The sequence below is a fragment of the Lissotriton helveticus genome, chromosome 5_1 (assembly GCF_964261635.1).
Source record: "Lissotriton helveticus chromosome 5_1, aLisHel1.1, whole genome shotgun sequence".
NCBI classification, from domain to species: domain Eukaryota; kingdom Metazoa; phylum Chordata; class Amphibia; order Caudata; family Salamandridae; genus Lissotriton; species Lissotriton helveticus.
In genome coordinates, this window is record NC_136065.1 from 934476861 (window position 1) to 934499547 (window position 22687).

At 43.0% G+C, this 22687-nt stretch overlaps 1 protein-coding gene across 2 annotated transcripts in view; it reads left to right on the forward strand.

The window, feature by feature from the left end:
- The window catches only part of IDE (insulin degrading enzyme), a 1242012-nt gene that overhangs the window by 740520 nt on the left and 478805 nt on the right, over positions 1-22687 (forward strand). For both annotated transcript variants that reach the window (XM_078643408.1, XM_078643410.1), the window contains exon 14: positions 19374-19456. In XM_078643408.1, the coding sequence (XP_078499534.1) occupies positions 19374-19456 (83 nt within the window). The remainder of the gene's footprint in view (positions 1-19373; positions 19457-22687) is intronic.

Consider the following 22687-nt stretch of genomic DNA (forward strand, 5'->3'; position numbering starts at 1 on the left):
CTACTACTGCCCTGGGTCGAGGAGAGCCCTTACAGGACATTTGCCAGGCAGCGACGTGGGCCTCGCTGCACAGGTTTGCTAGACACTACTGCCTGGACAGCCAAGTCCGGAGGGATGGCTTCTTTGGCCGTTCCGTCCTCCAGGACTTTCTGGTGTGATTATTGGTTCGCAGACCCACCACCGGGGTTGGTATTGCTGGGGTATCTATTCTAAGGTAAGGAATCTATCACTAACGTGTCTCTTTCAGATGCACAAGTTACTACTTGTGTAACGATATATCTGTAAGAGACATTAGTTAGTGATAGATTCCTTACCGACCCACCCATCCTCCCCGTTCTGCGAACCGATATCTAGGGTTAAGGTCATCCCCTTTCAGGGCCCTAGTTTCATGGCACCAGTGTTGGTTCTATCATGGCTCTGCGTATCTGGCGCGGAAAAGCTGTGTATCAGAACTGACGTCAGCGCGCATGGGCGGCGTCTAAGTACTCCGACGTCATTCCGGCGCTGACGGACGCGGAGCCACGGACAACACCTGCCGGCGCGCAGGGGTATTGCTGCGGAAAGAATTTCCGGATCCAGTCTGATGCCTGGGGATATTCTAAGGTAAGGAATCTATCACTAACTAATGTCTCTTACAGATATATCGTTACACAAGTAGTAACTTGTGCTTCGTAACCCATCACCATCATTATATGGTCCAAAAGTCAGCCAATGAGACGCCTGCCCTGAGATCACAATCCCCTGCAGAGCCACCATTCCTCAGATTTCTAACCGCACGTCGTGTGAGAAGGAGCCTTCCTTATGATCTCTGTGGTGAACTTTTGACATTGCTATTCATCTCTGTATTTCTCTGGATAAGAGGTTTTGTTATTTTATTTATTTAGGAAGATGTCTGAGGGCTCTAAGAAGAGGTTATTCAGACCCTACAGATCTTGTGGGAAGGCTAGACTGTTCTCTGAGGACCCCCACAAAGATTGTTTATATTGCTTATATCCAAAACATGTTCCTAAGGAGTGTAAGCATTGCAGGACTTTCTCTGCCAAAACTCTCAAAGACAGAGAGGCATGTTTGCTTCTGTGGCCACAGAAGAAGAAATCCAGATCAGAGTCTGGTTCAGAGGCTGAAGAGGCTCATTCTACTCCAAAATGGAAACTAGAGCCTACTGTTTCAAAAACTGACTCTAAAAAACAAAACGTCAGTAAAACTATGGACAAGGTGCTAGAAATACTCCCTCCTGAAGGTGTTCCTAAGAAGTCTTCTTCATTACTGCCTCACAATCCTCAAAAGAAATCTGGGGAGAAAAAGGCCCTGTCGACGGCAGCCTCGGAAGAGAGTGACGGTGTCGACGACGGTTACTCCGACGACAGCCTCGTCGACGGCTGCCACGACGACAGCATCGTTGACAACAGCTCCGTCGACTACCTCGTCGACGATGGTATTGAAGTCTCAAAATATACAAAGCTCATCGATGACCTTTTCACTAATGAGATTTCCACCGTCGACTGAAAGAAAAAGGTCCTCAGTCATACCTGATTCAGGAAGATTTTCATCACAATTGGCATCCTGCAATAAAGTCTAACCGCTTGTACCAACCCATCTGTTGGAAATGCAGGAATCAGAGGAGGAAGGTTCAAGATCGTCCTCCATCAAGATCACAGTGGTACTAATCTTTTCAGGACACTTATGAGTACGAGGAAGAGGAGGATAATCCTCCAATGCCCAGAGAAGATACTATGTCAGGGCTAATTTTATTGGTCACAGATCTGAAGGCACATGATTAAGGACTAATATAAACGTCCGGAAGCAAATGCTCCTTTACCTAACGCCCCAAGTAAGATGCCGAGAGCACCCTCCGCTTAGAAGGCAGCACCACTGCATGCCTCACAGAAGACGCGTCCCCCAACAGTATTAGCCCTCAGGGATGACTATATAGGGAGCGATGTGGAAGAACAACCGGAAGAAGGAGAGTTGACACAAGAGGACGAGCCTGTGAATGACGAATGGGATCAGTATATGGCTCCGTGATCTCCTTCACCTTTAGCAGCAAATTCTCTGCTGGAAGATTTTGGAGGATTCCACGAGTTTTTGGCGCGAGCCTCAAAAACGTGTGATCTTCCTCTTCCGGTGAAACAGGCAGACTGTTTCTTATATGATATCAAAGATTCTGCTAGAAAGTCAATTCGGACCATCCCATTGGTGAGCTATATATGGGAGGAAGGCCTAAAAATTGAGAAATCCTGCTTCCATTTCGGCATCAGTCCCTAGAATGGAAAAGAAATATAAAGCCCCAGAATCGTCTCCAGCATGTCTGATCGGTCATCCCAGACCGGAAGCAGTAGTCATGCAAGCAGCGCAGAGACGCTCTAGAAACCCGGCCGCTACATGTTCCGCTCCACCAGACAAGGAAGGTAGAAACCTAGATGAAACGGGTAAAAGATTTGCGGTTATGGTAGCCGCGTCCATCGAAGCATCAAACGCTGTAGCCATAGTAAACCTGTATGACAGACAAATGTGGTCTGATTTAGTGCCTTTGCTATCTCACCTTCCTGAGGATAAGAAGGCAGAGGCGATGCAAATTCTTCAAGATGGGGCTAGGGCAGTCTCTGAAATAATCGACCTAGCCATGGACATTTCATCAGTGGCTTTTATGCAGATGGCAGGGGCGGTGGCACTTCGCAGACAGGGCTGGCTCAAAGCCACCTCTTTCTGTCAGGATATTCAAGCAAAAATTGTTGATAAACCATTCAATGGTAAATCTTTTTGGTAAACACGTGGATGATGCTCTTCAGGGAATTAAGACTGATGCATACACAGCACATGCTTTAGGGATCCTTCAACAGCAAAGGTTTCAGACCTTTCGTGGTAGAGGAGCAAGAGGCCATTACCAACATAGGCAGTCGTTTCAATCGTATAGGTACCAGCTCTACCAACAACAAGGGTATCGACAATATCCTAATCAACAACTGTTTCGATCGACCAATGCACCTTACTATCAACAGGCGAACAGAAGAAAGACACCAGCGAGAGGAAAATCACAGGACAGTGGTAGGTGACAGTGACCTTCTCAGGGCACCAACCACTTTGTCAGAAAACAAACCTCATCAGAACCACTACCTCTCTCAGTTTTTCCAACAGTGGCTGTCAATAACATCAGACAAATGGATGTTGGACATTATACATCATGGTCGAACCCTAGCTTTAATTCCAAAACCACCGGCCCGACCTCCCATTCCCAAGAAACATCAACACTTACCCTTACTAAAGAAAGATATTTTGAATCACCTTATAAAAGGGGCAATAGTGGAGGTTCCTCATAATCATTGAGGGAAAGGATTCCACTTGCATTTTTTCCTAATAAAGAAAAAACAAAGTACCAAATGGAGGCAGTTGATGGATCGAAGAGGTTTAAACAAGTATATCAGAAAGCAACTCTTCAGAATGTTATGGCTGCAAGAGATTCTTCTAATGCTGAGCAGAGGAGATTATATGACATCTATAGATCTATTAGATGCATACTTCCATGTTCCAATACATGTCAAACACCGACGGTATCTGAGATTCAAGGTGGCGAGGTGCCACTACCAGTTCAAAGTGTTGCTCTTTGGTCTCCGTTCCGCACCAAGAGTGTTCACGAAGTGCATGGCGCCAGTGGCAGCATATCTGAGACAACAAGGACACCTGGTCTACCCATATCTAGACGACTGGCTGATAAAAGGTATGATGTATCCTTGCACTCAGGACTCATTAAAAGCTGCTGCAGGCTATTCATGACCCTAGGTCTAAAAATAAATGTGGAAAAATCCTCTCTGAGACCGTCACAAACTCTACAGTGTTTAGGGGCAGTATTGAACACAAGAGAAGCAAAGACGTATCCGTCCGAAGATCGCATTTAGAACATTTTAAAGCTGAATCCTCAGATTAAAAAAAGAGCCTGTTTCAGTGATAAGTACAAGTCCATGCCCGGAATGCTCTCATCCGGCATTCCATTAAATCCAAACTGTCGGCTTCTAATGAGGCCACTTCAGGAACTTCTTGACCTACAATGTGTTCAGGTTCAAGGATCTTTCGAAGATCTAGCCGTTGTCAATCCACTAATAAAGAAAGCTATGTCATGGTGGGAGATAAGAAAAAATCTTTCTGCAGGCCTACACTTCAGACCTCAACCTCCCAGTTACATAATGATAACTGATGCATCCTTGCAGGGATGGAGAGCGCATCTGCAGGACCTGGAAATACAAGGTCATTTAGACTGGTAAGAAGCAAATCAATTGGCGGGAACTAAAAGCGGTGTTATCTGAGAGAAAAAAGTTAGTGATAGATTCCTTACCTTAGAATAACCCCCAGGCGTCAAACTGGATCCGGAAAGTTTTCTCAGGAGTACCCCTGTGCGTCGGTAGGTATCGACACACGGCTCTACGTACGTCATTGGCGTCGTTGCTGAGATGACATCGCTGGAGCTACTTAGACACGCCCAAGCGCGCTGACGTCCGTTCTTTCTTTTTCCGCGCCAGCAAGCGCAGATCCCGAGAGAGCGGTACCCCAGTCAAATTATGACTGACTTTTTTGGAACTTTTGTCTCTGTTCTTTTTTGAGTATTTGACTCCTGGCGTGTAGGGATGCCTGGTTTTAAATCTTGCGCGGCTTGTCCCCACACAATGTCGGTGATGGACCCGCACCGTGAGTATCTCTACTGTCTGGGGCACGGGTACGACTCTGAGTCGTGCCCAGAATGCCGGGCTCTGGCTCCGAAAACTTTGCGGGAGCGGTCCCGAAAGTTGCTCCGCGCCGTTTAAGAGCCGCCATCACAATCGCTCGATGAAGTCTTCTCACTCAGTCAGGTAAGGCGAAGCACAAAAAGTCAAAGAAGCGATGTCGCTCTTCACCTTCCCCTAGCCTGTCGTGCGACACAGCTGGGGGTGCAGATGGCGCTGCCCCCGCGTCGGAGCCTATGCAGTTGCCGAAGGCCTTCCCACCCTTTCTGGGTCCATCGGCGACTCCGGCCCAGCTGCAGGAGATCCTGTCAGCCATGGCACGCGTCTTTGGCCTTTCGGGCCCCTTCGGCACGCCTTTGGGCCCCGCGGGTCTGACTGGGGGTCCTCGTTCTTCGACGTCATCGGCTCCGGCCCGACATAGTCTACGACACCGGTCTCGATGCCGAGAGACCCCCATGGATCCATGCTTGTGGGTGGCAGGATTCGCCATCACCTCCCCCACTGGCGCACCATCACTTCGGACAGGTGGGTTCTGCAGATAGTCCGACGGGGTTACTCCTTCCCCTTCGAGACTACCCCTCCAGCCATGCTACCTCAGTACCACTGCATGTCGAGGGATCACTTGGCACATCTTCAGCAGGAAGTTGCGGCCCTCTTGGCCAAGGGGGCCATCGAGCGCGTTCCGACGCCAAAAGTAGGTCGTGGTTGCTACTCCCACTACTTCCTGGTTCCAAAAAAGGACAAGGGGCTATGTCCTATTTTAGACCTTCGGGACGTCAATTGCATGCTCCACTGTCTGGACCCCAAACTTGCGCTCTCCTTTTACCTGGACCGTCTGACGGGGCGGGGGGGAGGGGTTGCAATCATTTATAGAAGTATATTTGGATGTCGGACTTCTTGCAGTCCTCTACCAGACTGCGAGAGTTTGTCATTTGCCGTTTCTTTCTCCCCCACTTGCTCTTTTTCGGGGATCTTGATATATCGGCCCCCAGGAGCTTATAATAATTTCTGCAACAACCTCCATGATAAGATCTCCCATATTATTAGTGCTGCCCCCAATTTTTCCATCTTGGGCGATTTTAACATCTACCTTGATGAGCCGGAGATTTCCCCGTCGCGGGATCTTATGGAAGGGCTTGGTATGCTACAGCTTACCCAAATCGTAGCCGGTCCTGCTCACACTGCTGGCCACATGATTGACCATTTTCTTACCAACCTCGACAATATTCGCTGGGAGCAGTCGCTCTTTGATCCTTGGTCAGATCATGCTCTGTTATCATTCTTGTGGTCCCCCCCTGATCAAATTCACCCAGTCAGATTAACGACGAAGCTGAGCCGGATTTGGTCTAGACTTTCGCTGGATGAATGGGTTGCTCACCTTACAAAATTCCCCCCCCCCCCCCCGTGATAACCCTGTTTGATCCAATAAAAAACACTGGTACTCCTGCGATTTAAAATGACTTTAGCAGAGTTGCAAGCTGTCTGAAAGAAGCTGGAGAAAAGACTTTTCCGGTGACAGCAAAGCTAAATACAGACTGGCAGTACGGACTTATAAAAACCAAATTAAAATTGCACAAGCCGCTTATTACCAAAGCAAAATTGAGGCTGCCGTCAACTCCCCTAGGGAAATTTTTAAAATTTTCAAATCTTTGGTGACTCCCCCCAGCCCTCTTTACAAAGCCTCGGATCCCCAGAAACGCTGCGATGAGCTTGCTAATTTCTTTGCTTCTAAGGTGGCAACTATCTACGCCTCGTTCCATCCTGGGGAAATCAACTCTCCGGCAGATCCCCCCGCTTTACCTGTTATGCTGGAGTCTTTTCCCTTGCTTGACCTAGCAACAGTCGAAGGACTTCTGGGGAACCTCAAATCTGACTCCCCCTCGGATGTCGCGCCCCCATCTGTTCTTAAGTTGGTCTCTGCAACTGTCTCACCAGTCATTAGGGATGTCATTAACTCTTCATTGACAGCAGGTATGGTTCCACCGCTGTGGAAGCAGGCTAAAGTCAAGGCACTGCTAAAAAAGGCCAGTTTAGACCCTGACGACTTGTCAAACTATCGGCCCATATCCTTGCTGCCTGGGTTAGGTAAGATTGCGGAGAAACATGTAAACTCTGTACTATCTTCGTTCATTGAGATCAACGAAGTTTTGCATCCCACCCAGACGGGATTTAGAAGTAGGCAGGGCACCGAGACCGCCTTGGTTGCCGTGGTAGAGGATGCAAGAAAGATTGTTGAATCGGGAGGCTGCGCTGCAGTGGTCCTGCTGGACCTCAGCGCAGCCTTCGATACGGTCAACCATCTGCGAATGATCCAGCGTTTAAGGAAGGTAGGAGTCACAGGGACTGCCCTTAAATGGGTCAGTTCCTTTCTTGCTGACAGAACCTTCGCCGTGTTTGAGGATGAAGTAACATCTAGACAGATCCCCCTGCAATATGGCGTTCCCCAAGGTTCTTCACTGAGCCCCACCATGTTCAATATCTACATAAGGCCTTTGGCTGACGTGGTCCTCCCCTGGGGAGTTCAGTTGGTCACCTACGCCGATGATACGCAGTTGGTTGTCTCCCTCTCACGCACCGACGTAGCTGAGACAGAGATAAATAATCTTTCCTCCTGTCTCACTAAGGTTCTGACATGGATGGACCTCTCCTTCCTGAAGCTTAATGGCACAAAGACCGAAATCATGATGCTAGGTTACAAGGCCCCCATTAATCTGGATCCTTGGTGGCCAGAGTGTCTGGGCCCTCCTCCTCCCCCTAAAAACCAAATTAAGAGCTTGGGTGTTTGGTTGGACCCTAGTTTGGGTTTTCAAGTGCAGGCACGCAAGGTTGTGGCAACATGTTATGGTCTGCTTAGATTGCTAAGGAAGGTCCTGACCCTACTTCCCCCCCAAGGCTAGACGCCTTCTGGTCCAGTCACTTATTCTATCCCGTTTGGATTATGCGAACGCGGTTTATTTGGGTGCACCATTAGGTACTATTAAAATTTTGCAATCTGTCCAGAACTGTGCGTCCAGACTAATCACTGATTTCCCTAAATATAGCTCTGCTAAGGCGGCACTGCAAGCTCTGCACTGGCTGCCGGTGCAGGAGAGGATCCGGTTTAAGGCTATGTGTATGGTTCACAAGTCAACCATCGATAATGGCCCGGCCCTTCTTTGGCCCATGTTTCTTCACCATCAGACCCCTCGATCTCTCAGATCTAATCACAAAAACCTTCTGATAGTTCCTAGGGTCAAGCGGACGCGTATGGGTGGCCGCCGCCTCTCATTTCACGCAGCCAAACTTTGGAATCAGCTCCCTGACAGTATTCGGCTGGAAGCTAACCATCTGGCCTTTAGGAAACGGTTGAAGACATTCCTCTTTCAGTGAGCGGTGATCCGTGCTCGGTCTAAAGCGCTGGGATGCCCTCGGGTAGCGATGCGCTATACAAGCACGCATTCATTCATTCATTCATCTGAATTGCCACAAAAGTTCCGGGTGGATGACCAGCTCTTTGTTGACTACGTGGGCACCAAGAAAGGCCGGGCTACCATCGAATTGGTACCCTTCGTAAGGAGTTTCTTCTGCTAGCAAATTATTTGTTACAAGGAGTGTCCCCGCCGAACTCTTTTCGCACTGCAGTGGTAGTCCGTATTTTAAAAAAAGGAAAACACAAGGAAAACACAAACTCATACAGGCCTATAAGTCTTTTAAACACAGACTACAAAATCTTTACGAAACTCTTGGCGAACCGGTTGAATAAAATAGGATCACTTATCGGTCCAGATCAGTGCGGTTTTATAGCAGGAAGACACCTCCACACTAACACAAATTTTTTATTAGAGGCAGTGGATTATTTTAAAATTAATAAAGTGGGAGCACAGATTTGGCTTTTGGATGCCGAAAAGGTTTTTGACCTAGTGTCATGGGACTGCCTTTTTGCGATTTTTGCACAGTTTTGATTTCCCGATTGATTTTATCTCCCTTCTGAAACAACTATACGAGAACTCTAGGGCACAAATTATTATTAATGATATAAATGTTGGGATATGTCAAATTAACAGAGGCACGAGTCAAGATTGCCCCCTATTGCCAATTTTATTCGCCTTATTTATTGAACCCTTGGCAATCGCAATCACGGGGAAAATGGCCGGCACGGTACCCATAGTCGGAATGACGAATATAAAACTCTATGCTGATGACATTGTTCTTTTTCTAAATTCAAAGCCTACAAGTCAAGTGGAAATGTAAAAAATATTTTCTGATTTCCAAAAGCTAGGAGGCTATAAGATAAATGTAAATAAAACGGAAATCATTTTATGTAATTGCACGGTAGACACTTTATTAATGGAAATTAGGCAGATATATAATACCCTTCCTAAGAGATATTTGGGAATATTTATCTCAGAAAATTTGGAAGATTTTTATCCAATAAATTATATACCTCTATTATAAAGGGTCGGTTCACAATTAGATCGCTGAAACCAATTACCGGTATCAATAATGGGTCGTGCTGCCCTAATTCGTATGTCCATTCTACCACTTTTTAATTTTCAGTGCAGTTCCTTGTGCAATTCAGGTTTCTTTTTTTTTTCTTTTTTTAAAGTGGATGCTATGTTTTCTTCTTTTTTATGGGCAAATAAGACTCCGAGATTAGCACTCAGCACTTTGTACCTCCCGACCATACAAGGCGGGTTGTCTCTTCCAAACATTAGAGAATATTATTTTTCTACTTTGCACATCATAGTTTTTTTCACAGAAGCTCATGAAGCAGATCATTTTTTTATGAGGAAGATGTTGTTTGAACTCAAAATCAATGATCCAGTAAGAATTTCGAAATACCCAAAGAAGGTACGTTATAAGTCTATACAGTGGCTATTTAAGCAGAAAACCCAGCTCCTGAAATACTATGATATTTTTAGAACAAGTAGTTCAACTAGTTTAATGAATTTAAATATAGGAGTGAGGGGTACCCTGGATAAAAACACTGTGAGACTTTGGAAGGAAAACGACTTTGAGAAAATTGAGGATTTTTTACTAGGGAATAGATGGAAATCTTGGGAGGAAATAGAGAGGGAGATCCAGTATTCGAATACAATCTTGAAATGGTCTTTTATCAGTCTCCACGCCGAACTAAGAGAGTTAGACATAGGTAACGTATTTGATAAAACACATATAACTGATGCGTTAAATAGTGCGACGCAAAGGAAAATAAGCACCTGGATAAAAAATCTTAATGAAGATAACTCAATTGTATTGTATAATAAGGTTAGAAACAGGTGGAGAAAGAGGGAAGAAATTGAGATTAATAAATTAACATGGGATAAAGTTAATAATTTTAACAAATGTATCTTTCGAGGCGCTAATTTTAAGCGAATGCAATTTTTCAGTAAATGGTTAATATATAGAACGCCCTCGTTTCTCCACAATATATATCCCCAAGTTTCTCCACAATATATATCCCCAAGTGGAGGATAAGTGTTTCCGTTGCAAAGAAAAGGGTACCTGGAAACATATAATTTGGGAATGTACTAAAATACAGGATTTCTGGAAGGACATAGGAAAATACCTTAGTAATATAATCAAAGTCAAAATCACATTTAATTAATTAATTTCAGTCTTTGGTTGTTCCCCTAGTTCCACTCCCTATGACGAGTCCTTTTTCATAGCATCATTGGTAGCAAAATCACTTATTCTGCAATGTTGGAAAACGGATACAATAGCAACCCTAAATGCATGGAAGGCAAAAATATCTAGGATTCAGGGAAGGGAAAAAAAATATGCAATGAGGTCAGGGGCCCTTAGAAAATACGATAAATACTGGAGTGTGTTTGAATACCAGACTTTGTATGCTGGACATTGATTCCAATTTCTACCCCTTTTTTATTTTTTATTTTTTCGAAAGGTATTGTTAGTCTTTGTTATTGTCAATATATTGCACTATGCACATTGCACTTTACTAGCACTTTTATTCTCTATGAATTTGAATATGAATTTCTATTTAAATGATATTTTGTCAGCCTGCCTATTTTTACATATAATGTATTCTGTACTTTATTAATTGTGCTGCTAAAAACGCCATGTAAATGCTTGTCTATTCATGAACTCTCAATAAAAAAAAGAAAGGCCGGGCTGTACACACAAGGACTATCTCCGGCAGGGTCGTCTTGTGTATCAAGGCCTGTTATTCCCTGGCTAAAAAGGAGCCTTCGAAGGGGTTGCATGCCCATTCTATTAGGGCTACAGCAGCTACTACTGCATTGGGACGTGGTGTCCCCCTGCAAGACATCCATCAGGCAGCCACGTGGGCCTCACTGCACACTTTTACTAAGCATTATTGCCTTGACTGTCGAGTCCGGAGAGACGGCTTAGTTGGCTGTTCTGTTCTCCGTCACTTTCTGGGGTGATCTTTGTTCGCAGACCCACCACCGGGGTTGGTATTGCTGGGGTATCTATTCTAAGGTAAGGAATCTATCACACACATGTTTCTTTCAGATGAACCAGTTACTTACCTTCGGTAACGATATATCTGTAAGAAACATTAGTTGGTGATAGATTCCTTACCGCCCACCCATCCTCCCCGTTCTGCGAACTGATTTCTAGGGTTAAGGTAATCCCTTTCAGGGCCCTAGTTTCAATGCACCAGTGGTCAGTATCTTGCATAGCTCTCTTTCTAGATGTGGAGTTATTTGTACATGAGGACACAATACAGAGTAGATTACATCGGAAACCAACAGCGTGCAACTCTGTGTTGCACGCCTCTAGTGCCCACCCTAGTCATCAAGTCAATGCCATCCCTTTTGGGGAATTCACCAGGGCAAGGCGTAATTGCAGCAGAAACGCAGATTTTCACACATGTATACGTGCCATGAAGAAGAGATTCAAGGCAAGAGGGTACCAGCAAAAAACACTGGATAAAGCAGAGAAATGCATACTTCAGGTTGCACGTACCAAGACATTGAAGGATAAGAAGTCTACCAATACTACCACACAGCCAGTGAGATTAGTTGCAAATTTCAACCCAAAGGTAGACATTATGACAAAGAGCATGTATAAACATTGGAATATCCTAAGAGCAGATAAGTCCTTAGAAACCTGTACCACGGGTAGACCTCTGGTCACATATAGAAGAGGTACCACCCTGAGGAGCATACTTAGTCCTACTGTCCCTGCTATCATTAGAGACAATGATTGGCTCACCAAACGAACATTAGGCTTTCATAAGTGTGGAAGCTGTGGCATGTGTAAATGGGCACTGCACAATACTTACAAATTCCAAGGCCTGGATGGGAGGGAATATACCATCGAGCAGAATATTCACTGCATGACTCGATTTGTCATCTATATAATTGTTGCAGATGCAAGAAACAATATGTGGGTAGTACCATCCGTATGCTGAAGGATCGTATCCGTGAACATGCCAGAGCATTGAAACGAGGGGATGCTAGATACCCAATGGCAATACATGCCATGAACTGTAAAGAGCAAGGACAATATAAGCGTTTCGACTTCTTTGGCATAGAAATGATCCCACCCCACAATAGAGGCGGAGACAGGCAGCTGTTGTTACGCCGGGTAGAGGCCACCTGGATAATGCGCCTAAAGGCGGTTGAACAGGGGCTTAATGCAGACCATGAGTTACAGTACTTTCTAGGGGATTAAGGATCCGCATAGATTGGGAATGGGGATAGAAGGAATGGTGACATTGCATTAATCCCACTAGAAATTGGTCTATATAATCTAAACAGATGGAATCTGTATCATCCATCTGTAATGTTGATATTTAACCATATTGTGACCTGTGTAATAATAACTTTGAAGCTGTCCATACCTGGTGTGATGGGGATGTATAGACATATGAATGCCCTCCATTACATATGGATTTGCCAATGAATGTAACATGTAATTTGGTATTGTCAATTTTTGAGTCAATTGTAATGAGTTAACGCCGGTTGATTGGAACTGGCTGCATCGGGAATTCTGCTACATTCAGAGTTTACTGCTATGCCTACAAATATGTTTTTAATTAGATAGTTGTATTGGAGGCTTGAATATTGCTTTGATAAGTAATCATTACGTAGTAAGGTTTGTGTTGTGTTGTGCACGACTAGATGTCCATGGATTACGTAGTAAGGTTTGTGTTGTGTTGTGCACGACTAGATGTCCATGGAACCTTCCTGGTTGCTGCGATGCCTGTGCCATGGGGTATTTTCACTCTCGGTCTGGCTTTTTCCTTTTACAGAATGGAACTCTAAAAGAATATTTTGTTGATGCACTTGTTTTTTAAATTTTCCTTTTTCTATTTAAAAAAAAAAACTTAACAATACACTATGGCGCCCAATATTGAGCTGCTAAATACATTTTAGATGGAGTTGTGTCTTTGCCGCTATACATCGACATGTTTTTGACCGACTTCCGGTTTTACCCGTATTGGGGATTCCGGAAACGAGGTCAGCGTTATAGCCTTTTTTACTTCCGCATTTATTTGAAGCGGAGACCCGGGAAGACACTCGCGTTCTGTTGCAGATTGAGCAGCACGCCGCCTGCGGAATCACTTATTCACCGCGGGGCAGCGAGCCATATTAGGTGAGTCCGGGGTAAAGTTGGGGCCTTGTATACGGAGGCTGCCGTTTAAGTTTGTCAGCCTCCGGGGGTCATTTTAGAGAGGATTTTTTTGAATGGAATACACCATACTATGAGCTCGCACTACGATGAAATTTATAATATGAAATAAAGCATATGCGGCGATTGGGGTGTTGTGTTGACCACTCCTGAGTAGGCATAGAGTGTAGCTCACCTAGATACTCATGAGACTTTGTTTCCCCTTTTCTGTAGGTATCTTGACATTGTAGCCATTTGTCCAATAGGTAAGATGGTTGGCTTAGATGAGGTTTGTAGTTCAGTGCATGTCCTCCTCTTACTATATTCTGTCTCTTGGTTCTTACTTCTTTTAGCTTGGGCATTTCTGATATGTTTGTGAAAATGTTGATTATATATAGAGTTCTGATCACACCTGAAGTTGTATTTAAGTGCATAAACATGATTGAGAATCAGTATTATCAGTGGATTGGAAATTATAGTGAAATGAACCGCAAAAGATAATATCGGATACACATGTATTCTAGTAAATATAGCTACAATGAAGATTTTGACCGCATTGCTGGTTAAATGCACAGACAGGTGATCGTTATTTGCTTGCGCACACTCAATATGTGGGTTGGATCAGGGATGTCACAACAGGTGAAATTGTCACAGTGTTAACAGTTTGCCATCGTCTGTAAATTGATTGAGGCAAGTACAATTGTGTAACGTATTGCCTTTATACACTTTAGCCCTGAAGAAGTTGTGGGTTACACCCAGACGAAACATGTGTTGGCTGGGCACCTGGAAATCTAATAAATCTGCTAAAGGAGAAATAACGTCGTCTGGATCATATATTTCGTGATCTTGATGTAGTTGAAATACTCTCAGTATTAATACTGTATATTTACAATTACGTGTGCACAGGTCCTTTGTATTTATGTTTTGAGGACTGCAGTCCGATTTGAAGGTTGTGGGTTATCCTCTCACCTGTAGCACCGTTGAAAACTTGTGTTAGACTATATTAACATTTAAATTAGAGGTGCCACTACTTGCCGCATCACTATCAACCCAGTTATTAGTATTATAGCTCTGCGTTCCTGTCGCGGAAAGTCGTGTACAGAACTGACGTCAGCGTGTGGGCGCGTCTAAGTAGCTCCAGCGATGTCATCTTGGCGACTACAACGCCAACGACGTACGCGGAGCCGTGCAACGACGCCTACCGACGCGCAGGGGTATTGCTGACGAAAGCTTTCTGGATCCAGTCTGACGCCTGGGGGTTATTCTAAGGTAAGGAATCTGTCACTATCTAATGTTTCTTACAGATATATTGTTACTGAAGGTAAGTAACTTGTTCTTTAGGTCTTCAGGCTTTTCTCCCCAGAATTCACAATTCCCCAGTCCTTGTCAGAATGGACAACACGACCACTATATTTTATCTTCTAAAGCAAGGGGGAACAAGGTCGAAAACTTTATCAACACAAGCTCAATAAATCTGGCAGTGTCTTATAAAGCACAATATCACTCTACAGGTTCAGCATGTCCCAGGAATTCCCAACACGTGGTCAGATTCCTTAAGCAGATCAGCAAGCCTATGCCACGAATGGGAGCTAGACCAAAATAGGCTTCTCCCGATATTTCACCTATGCGGAACTCCAGGGTTGAATCTTTTTGCCACTCGAGACAACAAGAAATGCAAAAGGTTTGCAAGCAGATTCCCTCAAAAAGGCTCATGGGGGAACACTCTTCAGCTACGATGGACGGGAATGTTTGATTATTAATTTCCCCTATTCCCTTTAATTCCGAAGCTGCTGAGGAAAATGAAATTGGAACCGTGCCACCTGATACTCACAGCTCAGGCATGGCTGAGACAGTTCTGGTTCACGGAGCTTCTACAAATGTCTGTATGCCCTTGTGTTCAATTTCTGCAGGTGCACAATCTAATATCGATGAACAAGGGACAAGTGGTGCATCCTCAAATAAGCTCGCTAAATTTATCAGCTTGAAACCTAATGACCACGAATTCCAATCCTTGAATATTCCTCAGGAATGTCGTGATATTCGGACTCACTCGAGCATTTTCCAACAATAAAACTTTGCAGCAAAGTGGAAAAGGTTTTGCCCGTGGAGTTTGGATCACTCTCTACACCCTTTACTTTCAACTCCAGATCAAATCCTACGCTATTTAGCCAAAGCAGGATTAGCCCATTCATCTCTGAAGGTGCATCTTGCAGCAATCTCAAGATATCGCAGAAGGCCGGGGCAACCTTCTCTCTGGTCTGACAGGGTTTTCCCACCAATAAAACGCCCAGCAGCAATGTACCCTCTAATTATTTTCCTCTGTGTGCGGCAGAGTAAGGTCTCTGTGCGCTGCAGCCAAGGCTATGTGCGCCAAGAACCTGACTGCGCTTGTAGACAAGGGCTTTGAGTGGGATGAAAATACTCGGGGATCTTTCAAAGGGGTGTAACCATTGCAATTAAGGGTGTGGCTTCAAAGCAATTAAGCTAAAAATGAGTGCATCATATAGTGTGCCACCCTACTGATATTTTGCTGCTTCTGTCATTGCCTCCCCTCACTCACCCCTTGGATGCGATTGCATCAGAGAAGCCAGCGTGTGAGCAGCGTTCTGAATGGGCTCCGATCTCACCCCAGAGAGGCCAAAGAGTGAATGTGTGGCTCCATTTGCTCCAGTTATCGAGCTCCCGGTAAAATAAGTGGGGGGATGCCGTCCACCCGCATGGTACCCCGACTCGAGCCCTGGCCAAGACAATTGGCTTTATCAATAGTTGTTTTTTGAATCAAGTTGTATATAATAATGAAAATGCTTCCGCTCTTGTGGTTGGGGTTGTGGCTTAATGCTTGAGCTGTCGATTTTGGAGGTGGGTTTTAGTCTCAGGTCAGCCTAAAATCCTGCGATTCTGGGCAAATCAATTAATTTCCCCATGCATACAAAAAATATATAATAATAAATCATGTAAAGAGCTGCAATACTTTTTCGGTTGAGTTTGCACTATATAAAAACTTGCTGCATTTCTTTTCTCCATGTTGTGTGGTGCAAACAAGACCCAAAACCCCTTCATAAATATACTCCTAAGTATCTCTCGATACTTTTTCACTCGAGGGCTTACTAGCATAAAAAATTATGTGCGAGACCAGCGAGCACAGTGCAAGTGATTTCTCCCTGCATGCATAATTTACCTAAACTTGAATAATATAACATTTTGAAAACTTTAGTGAATTTTTCACAATGTTGGATGAAAAAACTTCAGACATTTTGGCTGGTCTCAATAAAGTTTCACCCTGGACTACTTTTGTTACATTGTTAAATTTTTGATAATAACTGCTGCATCCATCGTCTTTCAAAATAATTACTAGAATTACTTACTGTAGCGTTACTGCTCCATGCATCTCCTCAACACAGCTGCGGTACCGGGGGCCCTCATTCAGCCCACAGCCTCTCTCCATTCAGAAAAGACACACATCAATTCCAAAAGCATGACGTGTGCTTTACACGTCATGCTTTTGGACTAGCTGCATTTCTTTTCTAAATAGACCCTGGCTGGGTGCTGATTGCGGGCCGTTGTGAAAGTTTGCTGTTAATTGCAGCACTGTCATGGGCTGCAATTAACAGGAATATTTTCACAATGGACCACAATCAGCACCCAGCTGCGCTCTATTTAGAAAAGAAATGCAGCAAGTCCCAAAGCATGACGTGTAAAGCACACGTCATGCTTTTGGAATTGATGTGTGTCTTTTCTGAATAGAGAGAGGCTGCGGGCTGATTGAGGGCATTTGTAAGGCCTCAGGCAACCAGTAAATTGCCGTTTTTCGCCGCTCGCGTTGTGAAAGCGGGCGGCGTCCAGAACGTGTGCGCGCTTCACAAGAGGCACTGCGCGTTCAGTGTCTTAAAGTGTCTTAAAGGTGGGCGGGCGCCCAGCCGCGCGGGTTAGAGGGAACACTTCCCAGCAGTGCCTTGGCAGCTTACCACAGTCCTTGCACAGATGATGAAGCCACCTTTCGAACCCATTCATAAAGCTGATTTGAAGTTTGTGTCATGGAAAGTAGGTCTACTTCTGGCTCTGACATCAGCCATAAGAGTCCGTGAGATACAAGCTTTTTCAATATCAGTATCCTTTATGCAGTTCAAGAAAAACAAAGTAGTGCTAAGAACGAATCTAAAATTAATTCCAAAAGTTCCGACGTAATTCCACCTAAACAAACCTATTGTACTACATACTTTAAAGATCCAACTTCTATAGCGGAAAGATCCCTTCACACGTTGGATGTCAGAAGAGAAGGCTGGAAGGCATCGGACTTCAAAGGTTAAAGAACATTCGACAAGGAAGATGGCTACTTCTGCCGCATTATTCGCAGGAGTATCACTCCCAGACATTTGCAGAGTGGCAACGTGGTCAAATGTCCATACATTCACCAGGCACTACTGCCTGGACACAGCATGGAAAGGAGATTCAGCGGTGGGACAGGCTGTACTTTTTCTTTAAGGTACTTTTTATTTTAAAAGAATATACTTGTATATGAAGTAATGCATGATACTTGATATTTATATATGTAGTCTTTGTTATTTTAACATTCCGAGACACACAATCCACTGTAGGCTCAAAGGTCTAGTAGATTTTGAAAGTGCACTATTTTGAACTTAAGGAAAAAGGGTCTTACCCTTAAAACGCTTTTCATGGGTGAGATACTGTTTTCTATTCTGATTCAAGCATGTGAATCCATGAAAGATTTAATGCTGGAGAAAAAACAAGTTACTTACCTGTACACTGTGGTTCTCCAGTATTGTTATCTTTCATAGATTCACATGCACCTGCCCACCTCCCCGTTTTTAAGGTAGACCACTTTTACCTCACGATAACTATCATTGGCTAACACTGGTGCTGGAAATCTGAGGTATGGTGGCTCTGCAGGGGATTGTGATCTCAGGGCTGGTGTCTCATTGGCTGAATTTTGGACCGTAAAATGATGGTGATGGGTTACCAAAGTATAATCCCTTTGTATTGGTTTACATGGAATTGTTTTTTTTATACTGCTATATTTCTAATACCATGAGACTCCCACCATGAAGACAGGGAAGATTTAGGCATGTGAATCTATGAAAGAAAGCAATACTGGAGAACCACAGTGTACAGGTAAGTAACTTGTTTTTTCTCATTCTGTCCCATCAGCAGCGAATACTTCTCTGAAGTCTTTCTTGTAAAACCTATTGATGCCACGTCAAATAGGCAGGGCAATCCTGTGTAACATGTTGCAGCCAATGTTTAGTTTTTCTGTATGCTTTCAAAAAAGATATTTTTGATACTGAACAATGCATATTTTTACAACTGCAAGTTAAGTATGTGTATTCGTTACAAAAGCTGCTAGTGGATGCCCTTGCTTTTGACTTCATATAAGGGAAGGAGCATGGTTGTTTTCAGGGCAAGGTGTCTACCTTGTTGTGTGTGTTTTCTGGTATCTGCAATTGCCCCAAATTTTCTGGTAACAGGAATTGCCTAAGATGAGGTTAGTGGTGCATTATTTATCAGCAATTTTAGGGTGTGATTCTCAGCTTCCAGGCGTATTCGACTTTCCATGCCTCAAGTTATGAAATGTACTAAGGTGCTGTTTGCGAGTAGAATCTGTAAATAAGGTCTTAAAATGAATGTTTCTCGGAATGTTGATCATCCAAGAGTGGCGAAATACGTTGTGCATACTGTTATGCTGTCTTTTAATTTAATTTAGGCATAATTTTAGTTTATTGGAAGGGGGATAGAAATATAGGGGGTGAAAAGTAGCCCAGCACAGTTAATGCATCCTTATGTTAGCTGCTCAGCAAAGTGCCTTGCTAAGGTGTTAAACACTGGCCATATGAGGAGCCCTTTTGGCGGACACACTGACCTATCTTCTACCAGCCTATAGATTGAGGAAGGAAACGGGACAAAAAGCAATGAACTATGAACTTATACTTCCACAGCAATAATCTGGCTCACTATCCACTTTGTTAAACATGTTTGAGTAGGAGTAAACCGTTTTTATTCTGGATTAATCTACAGAACTAAATATGGTTTTGCAATATCAAAGTATGTCTTATATTTTTCTCCAAGGACACTGCTATGAGCAAATTGTGGTTCAAACAAGATGATAAATTCTTCTTACCAAAAGCATGTCTTAACTTTGAGTTTTTCAGGTGAGTTTGTTTTTAATATGAATCTCCAGATATAACCTGTTCTTTATTTGCTTTATGGTCAAACATCACAACTTTCACTGCTATTTTAAGAATTACAGTTTGTTAGCTGGTGCTTTCAGTTGCAAATAAATGTGATACAAATACTTTATTGTATTTAAGTGAAATGTAATATAGGTAGTGTATATTATCACAACTGAAATGCCCTTCTTTTATTTATTTCATACAATCCCAGTTAGTAATTTGTCACAATGATTAATTATTGTACACTTGCCCATTATAGTTTGGGGTATTCATTAGCATCAAGAAAATATACTATTTCATGTTTTAAGTACAGTACAAAAGAATGTGTGACGTAAATCTTAACTGCTTCAGACTAATGTGGTTTTTAGGAATGTCACTTGTGAGCTAAGAGGAAATCTTATTTGTGACAGTACTTATTTGGTTACAATATCAATAATTAAATGTTGTCAACCTTTAAAAATTGTTCAGGCACCATACCTGCAGGGATAAAGGGTGCCAGTGGGGTACCTGCCTGCTTTCTGTTTAAAGCACAGTGCCACAGTGCATATGTTTCTCATGGCATCCAGAACACAATGACAATATATTTTTTTCTGATCTGTAATTATCTCTGCTGGTTATATCTGCATTTGTCTCTAGTTGTAGTAGCACAAGATACATTTTGCTGTATAAAATATGTTTCTGTTTCTCCAGTTTTGTACATTTAATTAAAATTTGCGTTGAATTACTAAATTGCTTGCTTGTTTCCTAGTAGTATTGCTTCAAATGTTGGTTGGCTGTCTAATTTGTAGCATAAGTATTGGAACATTTTTCTGATGTATGTGAATATTTACTCTGTTAACAGCAGATAGATACCAAGTTTTTTTTGTTCTTCTGTAACATTTGTAGATGAGTTGTTTAGTGAGTTTAGTTTAATTAGCTTCTCTGTAGCAATCTGCAATTGCACCATGGCATCCTCTCTTATCCTGTGGCTGTAGGAATGTATAAATATCTACTACATACTGAAATGTATATATTGTATATTGAGATGTTGATATTGCTTACTAAGATGAGCACATGTATTAACTGAAATGCATCTGTTGGACATGATTAAATTTTCTCTACTGAGGTGTATATTCTATTTAAAGAAATCCATATATATATATATATATATATATATATATTACCTACTGGCGATAGCCAGTAGGTATATATAGTTAGAATTGTTTTCCATAGGGAAATCGCAACATTCTATTGGGAATATCTTTGGCGCCGGTTGAGGAATCTTCCTGAAATTGTCCTTAACTTTGCCTCGCGGCGCTCCGCTCCTTCCCTGAATGTTTGGGGGGGATTCGTCAAGCGGGGGCCGAGATAAAAGGGGGGTCCCAAAACGTGTTTTCCCCATGTTAATTTCCATAGGGCGGTTGGACTCCCTTTTAGCCCGAACGGCTGAATGGTTTTCCACCAAACTTGGCAAAATTGTAGGGACTGGTAGCCCGATGTGCCTTTGCTATGTCTCAAGATATGTGCTCCAGTGGTTTTTACGAAAATTAACTTTGAAAAAATATATATTGGGCTATATATATGTTAGAGCCCAAATATAGCCCAATGTAGCCCGATGTAGCCCAAAGATGGCCACCAGAGACAAAAAAAAACAAATGTAGCCCAAATAGCCAGATGTAGCCCAACTATAGCCCAATGACAGAATGTCCCAGAGTGTTCTAAAGAACAACTAGAGCGCTAACAGTCTTACTTATGACAAAAGTATGGCACACCTGAAGTCATCTTGATTGGAATAAAGTGTTAACACTTAAAACATTTAATTTGCAAAGGAACAAAATGAGGGGGTTCATTTTGCCATAGAAATTATGATTAGTGCTGAAGAAAGAAAAATTAGGGCACATTTTAAATGACTTCTCAAATCCTCTTATATTTCATTAAAAAAATTCTGATATGCAGTCTCCCAAGATGGCCACCAGAGACAAAAGAGCCCAAATGTAAATGTAAATGTACAGGAATTTATATAGCGCAAATCACCAAGCGGTTTCTAAGCGCTTGCTTAGGGAACCCATCCTGGTATTCCCCTGTGAGATAACCCCGGCAGGGTATCCGCAAGGTGAAAGCCAGGCATCCCACCGCGAGGGGCCGTTGTGGAGATTAAGCAAGCTTTTGCCCAGAGTCGCAGAGTGTGAACCCGTGAATCGAGTAGGCACCGGAGCGAGAATTGTCGAGTCCATGGACATTTTAGAACTCAAGACCCCGCCGAGCCGGGAATTGAACCCTGGTCCCGGGCTGACCTCTGCTTCCAGGTCTGCCTGCTCTAACCAGTGAGCCACACTTCTCCAAATGTAGCCCAAATATCAGCCAGATGTAGCCCAACTATAGCCCAATGACAGAATGTCCCAGAGTGTTCTAAAGAACAACTAGAACGCTAACAATCTTACTTATGACAAAAGTATGGCACACCTGAAGTCATCTTGATTGGAATAAAGTGGTAACACTTAATACATTTAATTTGAAAAGGAACAAAATGAGGGGTTTCATTTTGCCATAGAAATGTTATATATATATATATTCACTGAAAAAACCATAGGTTACACACCAGTTATAGTTAGGAATTAGCATTTAAAAAACCTTTGAAATTCACTGAAAAAACCATAGGTTTCAGGCCTTATATAGTTAGGAATCAGCATTTAAAAAACCTTTGAAATTCACTGAAAAAACCATAGGTTTCAGGCCTTATATAGTTAGGAATCAGCATTTAAAAAAAACCTTTGAAATTCACTGAAAAAACCATAGGTTTCAGGAGTTATATAGTTAGGAATTAGTTTTTAAAAAACCTTTGAAATTCACTCAAAAAACTATAAGTTTTAGTGGTGTTATAGTTAGCTGGACATTTTACTCATACAAAACCAATGAAATTGCTCCTATATAGTTAGTTGTACTACTATATTTCGCGCACCCGCAATCCACTGCTGATGATGTCACATATTAGATCATTCATGACCTGGTCAGTGACATCACTGATGACATCTCAAATGACATCACTGATGACATCATCCACGTGACAATCACATACACCTTTTCATACACTATTACAATTTTTCATCACTGTTTGTAAAATACAGAGTATCCTATTTAAATCCATTGTCACAGCAATACAAGTATCTAAAAATCCACTCAGTGATTCATAGATGTATACACACATCTAATCACTTACCTATGGATTCACTC